Source organism: Arachis duranensis, chromosome 10 (genome assembly GCF_000817695.3).
Source record: "Arachis duranensis cultivar V14167 chromosome 10, aradu.V14167.gnm2.J7QH, whole genome shotgun sequence".
Classification (NCBI taxonomy): Eukaryota; Viridiplantae; Streptophyta; class Magnoliopsida; order Fabales; family Fabaceae; genus Arachis; species Arachis duranensis.
Genome location: NC_029781.3, coordinates 103,337,259 through 103,351,041, shown reverse-complemented (window position 1 = coordinate 103,351,041; position 13,783 = coordinate 103,337,259). Strand labels below are relative to the sequence as shown.

The window sequence follows — 13,783 nt, the reverse complement described above, 5'->3', positions numbered from 1 at the left end:
AATCTCTATCCTCAACTCAACTGAAGAGAACGTTTTGTAAATTCCTGATTCCTTTGTTCCAAATCGCAAAACCGAAAAATAGTGTCAGTGTTGTGCCATGGAAGCTTGAGCTCGTAGTTTTGGTGCGAGTCCTGCGACTGCAACACTCTTCCTTCTCTTTCTTTCTCTGCCTACAATGAAGGACGCCGAATCCCATTCGCCTTCTGTCGTTCGCCTCAACATCGGTATGTTTCTTATCTCTCTCATTCATTCCAATCTCTTTTCCCCCAATTCTCTAGAATTAGGGATTTTATGTAATTGCGAATTTACTATTTTGGAGTTTGGACCGTTCAATGTTTGGTTGAGGAAAGATGAATATCTGTCATAATTATGTGTTTTGGTCCTTGTTCGTGAAAAATTTTCGCAGGGGGCAAGAAATTCTGCACCACCACTGATACGTTGACTCAGCGGGAGCCTGATTCAATGCTGGCTGCTATGTTCAGTGGTCGCCATACTCTCTGCCTAGATTCTGATAAGGCAATGTCAAATTCTGTCTTTCTTTGTTTCTTTGTTTATACTTGTATATGGTTTCCTCAATTATGCACTTTTGGCTTTGTTTATTGATTTGGTGAAAATTGCAACGAGTGATTGCAGGGATATGTCTTTGTTGACAGGGATGGTAAACACTTCCGTCACATTCTTAATTGGTTGAGAGATGGTGTGGTGCCTACTCTGGAGGACTCTGAATATAATGAACTATTGCGGGAGGCTGAGTACTATCAGTTACTTGTGAGTATTGCTCTTTTCCAATGGATTGTGGTTCGATGATTTGAAAGCTGAAATTTACATTCTTAGACTGCTTCTTGTTTGCTTTGTGTAGTTCTAAGATTGTCATCATTGTACTGTCTAGTTTTCAGCTTTGACTAAAACATGTGTAAATGAGTTCCTTCATCGATTTGTCATAAGAATATCATCATCATGGGAGTGCCATGCACCATCATTATATTGATAATGTGTTTTTAAATTTTAATCAAAGAAAGGTTTTGATGTTTTAAATTTTAGTACACAGTTCACATTTGTTTTGACATCTGTATTGAGAAGAGCAACCTGTGATGGAATTACCCCCTTCTTAAATGTAAAGAATGTCCTTCATTGTATCGTAAACAAATAGAATGCATACTTGCACCTGCTATTATCGCTTTGATAGCTCCATATGCCTTAATGTTGAACTTTAATTTCCTCATATACCTTCCTATAGCTTTGCTCCAGTTGCTTGATCATTTTGAAAAGAAAGTAAGAAACTTAAAACTTCAGGCCTTCATGGAATCCCTGATTGGCTGATCCTGTGAGTACTTTTGAAATATCAGGGGCTAATAGATGGAATTAATACTGTCCTTAATAAGAGGAAGGAAGATGATGACCTCCATACAGAGTTAACACGGACTGATATTATCAAGTGCATACAATCTGATAAAGTTAGGTTTCGAGGGGTTAATCTTTCTGGCCTTGACCTCTCTAAACTGGTAAATTTCGAGATCATTATTATACTTTTTAACATTATTTTAGACTCATAGATCACTTGTGAAAGCAGTTATTTAATTAATGTAATGTATTTTGACAGAGTGGTGCATTGACCTTCAGATGTCAAATACATACCTTGTCTTTAATTTAGCTTTATCTAGTGTCATTAACACAAGTTTTGTCAGTTATACTAAGTTTTCACTACTCATTAGTTACTCTTATATCCGTATGTTCTTTCAATATTATACTAATGTAGCACTTTAAGAATGTTCGTGACATGTGACTTGTTACCTTATGTGGAGAGAAATTGAAGTAACAAGACGATGAACCAATGTAATATGTTAAGGGGATCTAAGTCATATTCGTAGGGAATCTTAAGTGATCAATGTATGGAGAATAATATCTCTGACATTTTCTGTCTTTTGATTTGGATTTTCAGGATTTATCCTTTGTAGATTTCAGCTATGCTTGTCTAAAAAATGTGTTCTTTTCAAGAGCAAACCTTCAGTGTGCAAAGTTTCGGGTAAGTATGATTCTGACTAGACTTGTAATACTTGCGTGTCAATTCAACAAGTTAAGTCTGGCAAAATTACTTAAGATTGGGGGGAATTTAGTATGGGCTGTTTCTTCAATTTGTGTACAATTTAAAATCCAATTTTATGATCATCTAAAAAATATACATCTTTTTAGTGTAATTATTTGCAAATGATCAATGTTACTTATTAATGCAGACTTGCTAATATGAAAAAGAACACATTTTCCAAGATTATGTTTCAAAATTTGTCAAGTTTTATGCTTGTGAGCTTGTCTTGTATTAGTTAGGTGCGGGATTGTAAAATTGGCTGGTACTAACCACATTGTGCATGTTATCTTGATACCTACCTATTCTCAATTTAATAGGATGTTGATGCTGAGGCTTCCATCTTTCACAATGCAACTTTGCGGGAGTAAGTCACTGAGGAATTTTGTTTGTTTATTTATTGTATGCATTTTTCGGCCTCTTAGTTATTTAATCTTGCCTAGGGAAGATGTGAATTTACTGGGGCAAATCTTCGTGGTGCTTTATTGGCTGGTGCATGCCTTCAGAGTGCAAATTTACAAGGTCTGTTATTATCTTTATGTGCTTTTTGTCCGTTTTGATACAGCAGATCAATATTTTTTACAGCTAAATGCTGGTTTATCACTTGATAGTTCCACCATGTATGTATTTTTTCCTCGCAATACCTTGTCATTGTTGCTGTTTCATTATAACCAATAAAGAACAACTAAGCCTTGTCTCGCCATATGGGGTTGGCTACATGGATTAGTTGTCCTATGGGATTATATGAAAACCAAATTTTCAGTAAAACCATCTTATGTTTCACGGGGCTTCTATTTCCTTTGGTCTTCTTATATGACTAAAATACCTTGATAAAGTGTCCTATCTTCAGTTTGATAGATGCCACACCAAATTTCCCTTGGTTATATCCTCTGTCTGTACACCCACTGACCCATAACACATTCATCTTAGTTATATATATTTCTTCTATTAGCTGTATATTGTACAATATTCTCTACTGCACAATCTCACTTGCCTAAGAGTTGTCCACTGAATTTTCCTTTGAATTTTATAAGACCTAACTTGAATGAATCACTTTGTAAGGTGAATCAAGGTTCCTAAATTTGTCAATTACTCAACCTGCGCTGTGAATTAATCGTAAGCAATATGCTTGCTGTTTCTGGAAAATGCCATTTTAGATAATGATGAACTTGAAGACAGAAAATATTTATAAGCACAAAGGCAGCAGATATAGTGTAAATCAAGCCCTAGCTTTTGTGCTCTCCTTTAATTTATTCTCCTAGCTTCCAGCTTAATATTTTAATTTGGTCTCCATCCTTGTTGGTGGTATATTTGTTACGGAAACCAAGTGAAATTGGAAGGTGCAATTTTCTCCCTTTTTTTTATGAGTATGTCAAAACACTATACTTGAAAATGACGTCATTTGTTTGAAACCTTATTCTGCAGATGCGTGCCTAGTAGATTGTAGCTTCTGTGGAGCTGATCTGCGTTCTGCACACCTACAGGTTCAACAATCTGAATCATTAACTTGCACGCATATGTTTGTGTTTTCGCTTTTGCTCTCTTGGTTACTAAAAGCATTTGATATGAAGTATCTTCCAGTATATTCTTCCATTTGTCTATTTGTTATTCCCCTGGCAGAGGAACGTTATCAACATCAGTACAGCATATTGGATTTTTTTTAAATCTCCTAATAAGATAGAGCCGTGATCGAGAGACATAGACGAAGAGAGGGAGAGTGAGTTAGAGAGTAGAGACTAAGAGGGTTCACAACTTTGTGGGTTTTGGATGGCCACCGTATTACTGAATTGGCTGAAATGATCTTTGGTTGGTTGGGGATTTGAGATCATTAGACAATATTGTTTCCTTGATGGTTGGGCAGAGTGTCGTGGACAGTGACAGTGCAGTTAGGCTGCTAGTCTTTTGTTTTGTCCCTCCCCCTACCCTCCTTTCCACATCAACATCAAGAACAAAGCCGGGGAAAAAAATCCCCAACAAAAACAACATAAGAATGTAGTATGTTTAAAGTGTTAATATTTAATACATAATTAGAGTAAAAAAATAACATTTACTTGTATATGTTGCTTGATGGATGATTTTGATACCCATGAGATGGGTTAGTTTGATACAAGCAGCACCATGTCTTGGTTGAAAGATTCTGATGACTAATAATTAGCACATTTGATTTTCTCAGAATGCAGATCTTACTAATGCCAATTTAGAGGGGGCTGTCCTAGAAGGAGCTAACTTAAAGGTAATTTATTCTGGACCTGTATGGGATTTATATAAAAGGGTTGTTTTTTCCAGGGAAAATGTTGAAAATGATTGCAGAATAATCAGTTTACCATATTTGGAATATTTTTCACCTCTTGCTCCTTTTGGTTGATAAATTGTACAGATTTCCTCCAAAAACATTTTATCCATGATGTGGTTCTCTAGCTTTGCAAGATATTTGATAACATGTGTATCTGTACCGGTTCTGGAAATTAATGCCACTTATTGGAGGTTGCAAACTTTGCTGATTTATAATAATAATATTAATGAATCATACATGTATTATTGCTGGGCAAGCATGAACCCCAACTTTATAAAATTGTTTGTAAATCATTAACATATCTTGGTGCAAAATGGGATTTCTTATAACATGGTTTCATGCATTCTGGAAACAATCTCTTCATTCAGAGGTTAGGCTACATATGCCTAACATTCCCCCGTTGATAGAAGGATGATGTGGGGTATCTAACAAAATTATGAAAAAACTTTGTATGTTATAAGTTTGAAATTTCTTTGACCTTTTTCTAACAAAAAAAATTAAGGAAGGCCCAAGTTATTTCGGAAAAAATAAAGGAAGAGGCTTATGTAGAATGCAAAATAAGGGAGGCATGTGTTATATTAAGAAAAAGATGGTACTGTAATTTCGTATTAAATCTATCATAATTATATATGCTTTACTAATAATTAAGTTCAGGCATCTTCCATCAAATTGTCTTTATGGTTAGTGTGAAGTGTTTCCTTATTATGAAATCATTTATGTTCTTCTCAGGGTGCAAAATTGAACAATGCTAACTTGAAGGGTGCTAACCTTCAACGAGCTTATCTACGTCATGTCAATCTTCGAGAGACAGTACGTAATTTAGCTAACTCTTTTTTATTAATTTGAAATTTCTTGCTATTTATGAAGACCTTAGGAAGGGGAATCTTGGAGCAATAATTGAGTTGTCTCTGTGTGATGTTCATAAGTGTGAGGTAATCCACACATCTAGAACCAACTCTTGGGGTTGAGTTAGGTCCAGAGCCCACTCAATTCTACTTATTGCTTCATAAAAACTGCTAGTTGTAACCAAAACCAAGTGCTTCATTTTAAGCAATTTAACCAATCAGTAGTAATTTTTATGTAGGAAGAGATATGAAGTTTCTGATTTCTTTTTGATTGGATTCTGGCTTTGCTCCCAACTGCAAATATAGCAATATATGCAAATGCAACATATGCATAGATGGCTGGTTTTATTGTCCTCTTTATCATATAGATGAGTAGCATGAGTGCATGAGTGCATGACTAAGCCAAAGTGAAAGCAAGAAAAGAGAGGAGTGATGTATGTGTGTTTTCTATTACCACTGTTACTAGTAAAAGACCGAGAATGTAGAGTAGAAATGTGCATTGAATTGGGGAACTCCTAGCAATGTGCCAAGAACCCAAAAATTTGGTAAGATACTCGTTTCAGAAAGTTGAAGACTTTTAGGCTCGTAGCTCCACAATCTCTCTAAGAATTACTCTCATCATGATCAACCACACTAACTAATGAGAATAACTATTTGCTGTTCGAAGTATGATAGTCTAGCATATATTCACTACTTTTTCCTTTTATTATTTACTCAGCACTTGGAAGGTGCAAAGCTTGATGGTGCCAATTTGCTTGGAGCAATCAGATAAGAGTTTAGTTGCAGCTGTGTATATTGGGAAGTTGGCATATGGTTATGGAATGTTAATAGTAGATAAGTGAAACCTGTGAAGCGGAATATTATGTTTGAAGGGTGCATGCTACACTAGTGCTGCTCACGAAGCGATACTTACTGGCCACTATTGTTAGTGTTTGTGCCGGCAGATGATCACCTCCGGTATGCCGTTGTTGTGCGGAGGAACGCAGTTTGTGTCATCTTTTCTGTTTCTTGTGGTTTGGTGTTTTCCTAATATATCCTCTTAAAGAAAGTTCTGTGATATCACTATTTATATGTGAACCATAGTGTGTTTATCGCTTTACTCGAGTGACAATAAGGCATGTACTTGTTGAAACCACATAATTATGATTACGAAGTGTATATAGCATGGTTAAATATGATTGAGTGTATGATTCCGTATTGTGGGGTTTATTTGATTCATAAATCATAGAGGATATTCTCCTAGGAAAAAGGAGAGGAATGATTTCTGTTGGAGAAGGGACAATATCTAGGGTTATGCTAGACTTTAATTAGTTGTTTAGGCTGAAAATTTTTGGCTCTTATATTAGGCAAAACACATAAAAAGAGTGGCAGAATTCTAGTTCACAGGAAGCATTCCAATTGAGAGTCCCTCGACAATCAATATACATACAAGAGAAGACCATTGTAAACTATTTTAATTTCTCAGCTAATTAAATTTAACTATTCAAATGATCGTTCATGCAGTGCATAAGAAATTGAATATACTAGTTAATCAGGGCGTATGATTAGATTATAGTGAATATTTTGTACTCTCTAAAATATAAGAGCTTATTTGGTTTGATAATCCATAATTACATACTCTATTTTCATTTTCGTCCAACTTTATTTCTTCATAAAATTTTGAACACAAAAGGTATTAAAAATGAAAACATAGACCAAACATACAATTAACTGATTAAGCTCTTATTGGTTTATGTTTTTACCTTTTGTTAAGGAATAATGGAAAAGTCAAAGGTTAGTTTTAGGAAATTCTAAAAACAAAAAAGTACCAAAAATAGAAATAAATGCAAAAATCGAAGAATCAATAATGACTCAATAGTGTCAATTGGATATGTGATCTCATTGACCGACTAGTTTCTTAATCTTTTGACCTCCTCAAAAGTAAAGAAATCAATTGCACAAAGGGTCCAACTTATTCCTGAAACTCAACATCATCCTTTAAATTGAAGACTTTTAAGTTCACTTCTTTTAACTACCTTCACAAAGGTTCGCTACCCAAAAATAATGGATTTAACTTAAAAGATTTTGTTAATTAGTAATGAATTTAGTTAATATGTGTCCTAACTTATGTTAAGATTATTTTAGTAAATTTTTTTAAACTTTTTATTTTAATAAATATATAATAAATATAAAAAAATTAAAAAAAATTTAATAAGTAATTTTAACATGTATCTTTAGATCATATTTTGCTAAACTCTAATAATTTAAAGACATTCTTTAAACTAAAAATAAAAAGCTTTGAGCCTTTGATGTATGTGTATTCAATAAATGGAAAAGGCCCAAAAAAAAGGGTAAAAAAAAGCGCGAGAGAAAAAGAGAGAGAAAATAATAAAATATGAATAATAATAAAAAAAAAGACTGTGTGTTCCCTCGTAATAACCTATAAATAGGTGGATACCCACACTCCCACAAGACACATTTCTGTTCTCTGCGCTTCTTTTGCAAGTCAAAATCTTCTTTTGAGAATTTGGATCTCTCGTCTCTCTGCTGTGCGATTTCCGATCCAATACTCTTCTCAGGTTTGCCTCTTCTCGCACACGAAAACATTAGCAGATTCTCCTTTTAGGGTTCTTCCTCGTATGATGGATGATCCACAAGAATGTTTGTTCTCTCCGATTATATTGACCTCAGTGAAGGGTTACGCACTCCCCTGGTGGAAAATTAGGGTTTCAATTTTATGGTTCCTTTTGATTTCTTTATTAGGGTTTTCTGAAGGGTTGGCGATACGGTATATAAGGGAAAGGGGTAGGATGATAGCGTAGTCATGATTAAAGTTGATTTGCATTATTTGGATTTCCACTCATTCCTCCGGTTTTGGTGGACGTGAAGTTCCGCAATCTGGAAGCACCGTCATCGTTTTTGTTTTTGTTTTCTTGTTTGTCTTTTACGTTGTAACTAAGTGTACTAGGGTTTGGTTAATGGAATATTTGGTGAGCATGTAGTTTGGGGTTTTGATTGTTGAATTGATTCTGGAAGGTAAGTTATTGTTCAGTTTTGGATGACAGCATGAGTAGTGGAGGATGTTATTGATGGACTGTAGAATATGCCTGATATAGGATCTTATTGGAATGTGTCATTTTTTTTAGAGCAATATGGATATAAAGGCTGCAAGAAGGACTGAACGTTTTGGTGCAAGAGCGATAACGTGTGTCTACTGGCAAGCTGGGAAATGCAACAGAAACCCGTGCAGTTTTTTGCACAGAGAAACACCAATACCACCAAATACTGGATATTGTAATGGCAATAGTACTTATTCTCATAAGTGCATGAAGAAGCGCCATTCCTCTTCTAATAATAAGTCTTCCCCTAAGCATAACTCGAAGAATGTATTCATAAGAAAGATGGGAGGAGGTAGTCTTGCTAGGGATTATCAGAAGCCATCACAAAGTATTTGTAGATACTGGGTGAATGGCAATTGTGTACGCGGTGAGCACTGTCGCGATTTGCATTCATGGTTTTATGGTGATGGCTTTTCAACATTAGCAAAGCTTCGAGAACACAAGAAGGTAATTGGGGTCTAATGCCACCTTATAGAATGATACATTAAACTCACGGATATTCAACTTTTTGTCTTTGTAAATATCTTCTTTTAATAGCTTTCCGTTTATGGTTGGATAGGTGTCTAAATATTGTTTGTAATCATAATTTGTGGACATTTGTCAACAGGTTATCACTGGGATTGCACTTCCAGCTGGATCAGATAAATTATATTCTGGAAGCACTGATGGGACAATCCGGACATGGGACTGCCATACTGGAAAATGTGTCAATGTGGTAAATCTTGGAGCAGAGGTTATTTCTATGATCAGCGAGGGTCCATGGATTTTTATTGGTCTGAGGAATGCTGTCAAAGTAAGATCTCACTTCAGTCCTGTTTATATCATTGTCATATTATATCTTATAGATAGGTGATTTGCATCTAATCTAAAGTCTGATTATGTGGTTGTGGCTATTGTGAAGGCTTGGAATGTTCAGGCTGCACTAGAGTTTACTTTAGATGGACCAAAGGGGCGAGCTCTTTCCATCATTGTTGGCAGCGAAACCCTTTTTGCTGGGGATGAGGTAATTTACCTGCGGCAGTTGCCACGTTTTCTAATACAGGAACCTTATGAAATGTAGCTAGCAATTTGATGATTGTGTTTTTACAGCTGAACTGTACTAATTTTTATATCATCTGATGATAAATTGCAGGATGGAGTAATTTCTGCATGGAGAGGCGGTTCTGTATCTATATCTCCTTTTAAACTGGTTGCATCACTAAATGGCCACACCAGCGATGTAGTTTGCCTAGCAGTTGGAGGCAAGATGCTATATTCAGGGTCCATGGACCACAGCATTAAGGTGTGTCTATTGTCTGTTCTTTGTATATTCCCTCAAAATTGGATATATTGGTCTATGAAGAGCTAGTTAGAATATGTGAATTTTTTTAAACATGAGATTGGACAAATTTAATATATAATCTTCTGAAGATCAGTTTCTTCATTCTGATTTCGCACTTTGGTAACATGTATGAGTTCTTTCTTTTGTTCTTTCTTTTTCTTCATAATGTTTACTTTTGGTCATAATGATCTTGGATCGGTTGCTGTCTTCCTTTATTAGCTACACAATTGCTTGCTGCTTCTTCCTGCACAGTACACAGTAACCTTATTAAAGCAATGTCTATCTTGTTTTATTCAGGTTTGGGATATGGATACATTAGATTGTAAAATGACCCTTAGCGGACATGCTGACACAGTAACATCCCTTATTTGTTGGGACTCTTATTTGTTATCAAGTTCGTTTGACTGCACAGTCAAGGTCTGGGTTGCCACTGAAGAGGGATCTTTGAAAGTGACATACACACACAGAGAGGAGAATGTAAGTTACATAATTATAAAGAAGCTATATTATAAGTATATGGTGTTTTCTCAAGCTAATGTTTCTTATTATGGTAATCAAGAAGTTAGTTTATTCACCCAATCAATATCTTTTATTTTGTTATAGGGTGTTCTTGCACTTTGTGGGATGACTGATGTAGATGCCAAGCCAATATTGTTTTGCTCTTGCCTTGACAATTCAGTTCGCCTTTATGAATTGCCATCGTGAGTGAACTTAACACTTGTATTGTTTCACAACTTTCATTATGTCTGTTATACATACTCTTCTATGCTGTTGACCCTCCTAACTGCTCCTCCTCTTACAGATTTTCAGAGAGGGGTCGGTTATTTGCAAGACGAGAAGTGCGATCACTTGAGATAGGTCCTGGTGGTCTCTTCTTTACCGGAGATGGAACTGGTTTAGTGATGGTGTGGAAATGGTTGGATGAGCCCAAGGTGGCATCATCTTGAGTTTCTTCACCAGCTGCCTAGATTTTAGATTGTCCGTGATATTATGCATCTGCTTGCTTCTTTCAGTGGGCAGATCATTATTTTTTTGCTTCATGAGAAGCGATACTAGTTGTAAATAAAATAAAAACTATATATTCAAGTAAGAATCCTGGTTCAATTTTACTACCTTCAGCTTCATTTCTACTGTTTTAATTCCAAGAACAAGTTTTCTTTTCCCGTCTTTGGAAGAGACTCGTTTTCATCCGCTTTCCATTGTAAACATCAACATTGGTTTGACATACCATGTTATTGCAAGTGTTTTTATAAAAATAATTTAGAAGGTTATGTAATTTTGTAGAGGTTTGTAATTAAATTCTTCCTGTTCATAAAAATTAAACGAAACTGCATATTATAGATATATACCTGAGGGGGACTTGATTAAAAATAATAATTAAAATGAACAATAAAAATTTAACTACAAAATAAAAAACAAGTTATAAAGATTATATTGAACCACAAGTTTTTGGCCTAATTTTTGGGGGAAGAACCCCAAACACAAGAAAAAACCAGAAAAGAAAAATGCGAAAAGAAAAAGGAACAGATCAAGACCCTCTTAAATGGAGGGTCTCGTAACGATCACAAAACCTCTTAAATGGAGGGTCTCGTAACAATCACAAAAGAGTGCATAGCGAATATTAGATGGTATTCTATCGAACAGATGTAAACCATGAGGCATGTCCTGCCTTTTTTAGGCTAGAGCGTTTGCTACTGAGTTAGCTTCACGAAGAGAATGTAATCAAATAGTGCTCTGCAAGCGAGCAGCCATGATACAGATGTCTTGAATGATGGGGGCACAAAAATGAGTTGAGGAGCAACCATGATTGATGAACTTGATAACCGCAGCTGAATCAGATTCTACGACAATGGAATGGTATCCGCTAACTACCGCAATTTGCAGGCCATGAACGATTGCCCATAATTCAGCATGCATAATAGAGCAGCCACCTAAATTGCATGAGAAACCTTTCAAAAATCTATCATCTGCATCTCTAAACCCTCCACCACACGCCACATTGTTTCTATGGGCATAAAAGGAGCCGTCAACATTAAGTTTCACAAAATCTGTAAGAAGTCGAGACCAAGTAATGTAGCAATCCCCAGTAGCCCGGGGTTCCTAGGTAGAATGTTGCTTTTCGTGACTTTTAGAAATTCCTTTTTAAAAATGAGCTTGTTCTTGAAGTGCCATAAAAAGAGGCAACTCACCAAAAAGACATGGCAGTCATTCTTGCTAGTGAGGTTCTACATCAGCCAATCGTTGCGTAGGAAATGGAGATTATTTAGAGCCTGTTTGGGATGTTTTAAAAATAATTTTTTTTATTTTTGACTTATGAAAAATAATAATATTAATGTTTGGTGTAATTTTTAAAATCAAATTATAACAGAAAATTTTAAAAAAAATAACTTCTCTCATAATATGACTACTTTTTATCGCATTTCTATAAAATAAATATTTTTAAAATTAAAATTTTAAATACAAAATAACTTATTTATAATTATTTATTATTTAAATTATTTTTTTAAAAAAATTTAATTAAATTGTTTACCCAAAATTAACCTTAATCTATTTCAAAGTATCTTCCACCTTTATTGTGGTCTTCAGTTCATGTCGAAAATGACCCCGAAATAATGGAACAACCGAACAACCATAGCAACGAAAAGAGAAGTAAAATATTTCTCTTTCTCTTATTGTAAAATGTGCAATCTTTTCTAATAATAACTGAAAAAAAAAGCTTTTCTTAAGCGGAGAAAAAAAAAAACATAATTTAAGTACAAGAAGTTGGGTTTACAAGAGGAGAGACTAAAGAGAGTGAAGTGATTCAGTTGATCTTCTTATCCATGTTGTTGACAAGCTGCCTCATTTGAAACCTCCAACACCAGAAAAAAACCAACCCCACTCCCACCATCACATACAACCAAACATTCTCACCCTTGCTTTCTTTAGGCGACCTCACTTCCTCAATGGCAAAACTCTCCCTCTCCGAATTCCCCAAAACACCCTCCTTCATACGCCCGTACAACACATACGCCCTATCCCCCTCTCCAACTACCACCGAAGTTGGGTACCCTTCCAAGTCAAGGTCAATTTGGTCAAACACCACAGCCTCACCCCACCCATCGTTGCTCTTCAGAAACCACAGCTTCCCAGCCACAGGTGACACAACCAAAACGACACCGTCGCTCCTCAAAGCGACAGCGTCAGCGCCAATCAGATCGTCGTTCAGCAGCACGAGCCTTGCGGTGCCGTCTTCAGCATCCACCTTGAACATCTTCCCCGTATTCGATTGCACCACCAATAAGTAACCGTTGCTGACGTAACCGATGCCATTGAGGCCGCAGAAACTATACCATGCTTCGCGGTCCACGGGGTGTTCCGTGAACCTGCGGGAGTTAGATAAGATCGAAGCTTCCCCTTTGTCGTTGACTTTCCAGATGAAGTTTCCTGCGGAGTTAGTGACGTAAGCGTTTCCCTTGAAGTCCACCGTGACGTCGTTTGCGATGGCGTCGTCGGAGCCATCGGATTCGCCGTTGTCGGCGGAGGAGAGGAGGGAAAGGAATAGGCGTTGGCCGGAGCGGAGGTCGTAGGCAGCGAGGGCGTTGAAGGGAGGGAGGGGTTTGAGCGCGTGGAGTACGGCGAGGACGCGGTTGTTGCGTGAATCGACGGAGAGCCCCAAAACAGTGACGTTTTCTGGGAGAGAAGGATCGGAGATTAGAGTTTCCACTACGCCGGCGTCGGAGACGGCGGAGATGGTGCGATGGCGTAGGGAGCCGACGAGAAAGTGCTGTCCCTTGGAATCCCAGGCGAGGCCTTCGGGAAAGAGGTTGGGTGACCGGAATGTGATTACATGGCTGTTTCCGGCAAGTGAAGTTGAGATCCCGACAGAGGAGAGAAGGAATAAGAGGATTGTTGTAGTGGTGGCCGCCGAGATGAAGGAGTGAAGATGATTGGATGAGAGGATTGGGAGAGTCATGATTGCGTTTTTGAAGCTGGGTTTTTGGGATACGTCTTTGAAGGTTCTGGTGGGGAAGGGTTTCGTCGTAACAAGATTGAAAGAGTATACAAAGAGTACCTAAACTTCAAAGAATACATGAAGACTATGTAAAGATAGAGAATATTTTGTTATATATTTTTTTATTGATTGAATTATAAAAATAAAATTAA

General features: G+C 36.6%; 3 protein-coding genes across 3 annotated transcripts; 2 read left to right on the top strand and 1 right to left on the bottom strand.

Moving 5' to 3' along the window:
* LOC107471852 (FH protein interacting protein FIP2) lies at window positions 1-6,415 on the top strand. The gene is made up of 11 exons (XM_016091361.3): window positions 1-224; window positions 407-516; window positions 634-768; window positions 1,347-1,502; window positions 1,940-2,023; window positions 2,401-2,447; window positions 2,529-2,602; window positions 3,506-3,564; window positions 4,254-4,313; window positions 5,103-5,183; window positions 5,937-6,415. Exons 1-11 carry the CDS (start codon window positions 176-178, stop codon window positions 5,988-5,990), a joined length of 909 nt encoding a protein of 302 aa, XP_015946847.1. The 5' UTR covers window positions 1-175; the 3' UTR covers window positions 5,991-6,415.
* A 1,258-nt stretch (window positions 6,416-7,673) lies between these two features.
* On the top strand, window positions 7,674-10,761 carry LOC107471850 (zinc finger CCCH domain-containing protein 48). The gene is made up of 8 exons (XM_021132686.2): window positions 7,674-7,776; window positions 8,344-8,763; window positions 8,924-9,109; window positions 9,218-9,319; window positions 9,449-9,598; window positions 9,935-10,114; window positions 10,241-10,338; window positions 10,440-10,761. The coding sequence occupies exons 2-8, from the start codon at window positions 8,350-8,352 to the stop codon at window positions 10,582-10,584; spliced, it is 1,275 nt and encodes a 424-aa protein (XP_020988345.1). The 5' UTR covers window positions 7,674-7,776; window positions 8,344-8,349; the 3' UTR covers window positions 10,585-10,761.
* Window positions 10,762-12,271: 1,510 nt separating this feature from the next.
* On the bottom strand, window positions 12,272-13,697 carry LOC107471851 (uncharacterized). The gene has a single exon (XM_016091360.3). The coding sequence runs from the start codon at window positions 13,590-13,592 to the stop codon at window positions 12,441-12,443; it is 1,152 nt and encodes a 383-aa protein (XP_015946846.1). The 5' UTR covers window positions 13,593-13,697; the 3' UTR covers window positions 12,272-12,440.
* Between the last annotated feature and the right edge of the window lie 86 nt (window positions 13,698-13,783).

Bases quoted from the DNA above. Each gene is read 5' to 3' on its own strand.
- LOC107471851 (XM_016091360.3), bottom strand. From the start codon at position 13,592: ATGACTCTCCCAATCCTCTCATCCAATCATCTTCACTCCTTCATCTCG.
- LOC107471850 (XM_021132686.2), top strand. From the start codon at position 8,350: ATGGATATAAAGGCTGCAAGAAGGACTGAACGTTTTGGTGCAAGAGCG. The intron at 8,764-8,923 runs GTAATTGGGGTC...ATTTGTCAACAG, and splicing joins AGCTTCGAGAACACAAGAAG to GTTATCACTGGGATTGCACT. The intron at 9,599-9,934 runs GTGTGTCTATTG...TGTTTTATTCAG, and splicing joins CCATGGACCACAGCATTAAG to GTTTGGGATATGGATACATT.
- LOC107471852 (XM_016091361.3), top strand. From the start codon at position 176: ATGAAGGACGCCGAATCCCATTCGCCTTCTGTCGTTCGCCTCAACATC. The intron at 769-1,346 runs GTGAGTATTGCT...TTGAAATATCAG, and splicing joins CTGAGTACTATCAGTTACTT to GGGCTAATAGATGGAATTAA. The intron at 2,448-2,528 runs GTAAGTCACTGA...TGCCTAGGGAAG, and splicing joins CACAATGCAACTTTGCGGGA to ATGTGAATTTACTGGGGCAA.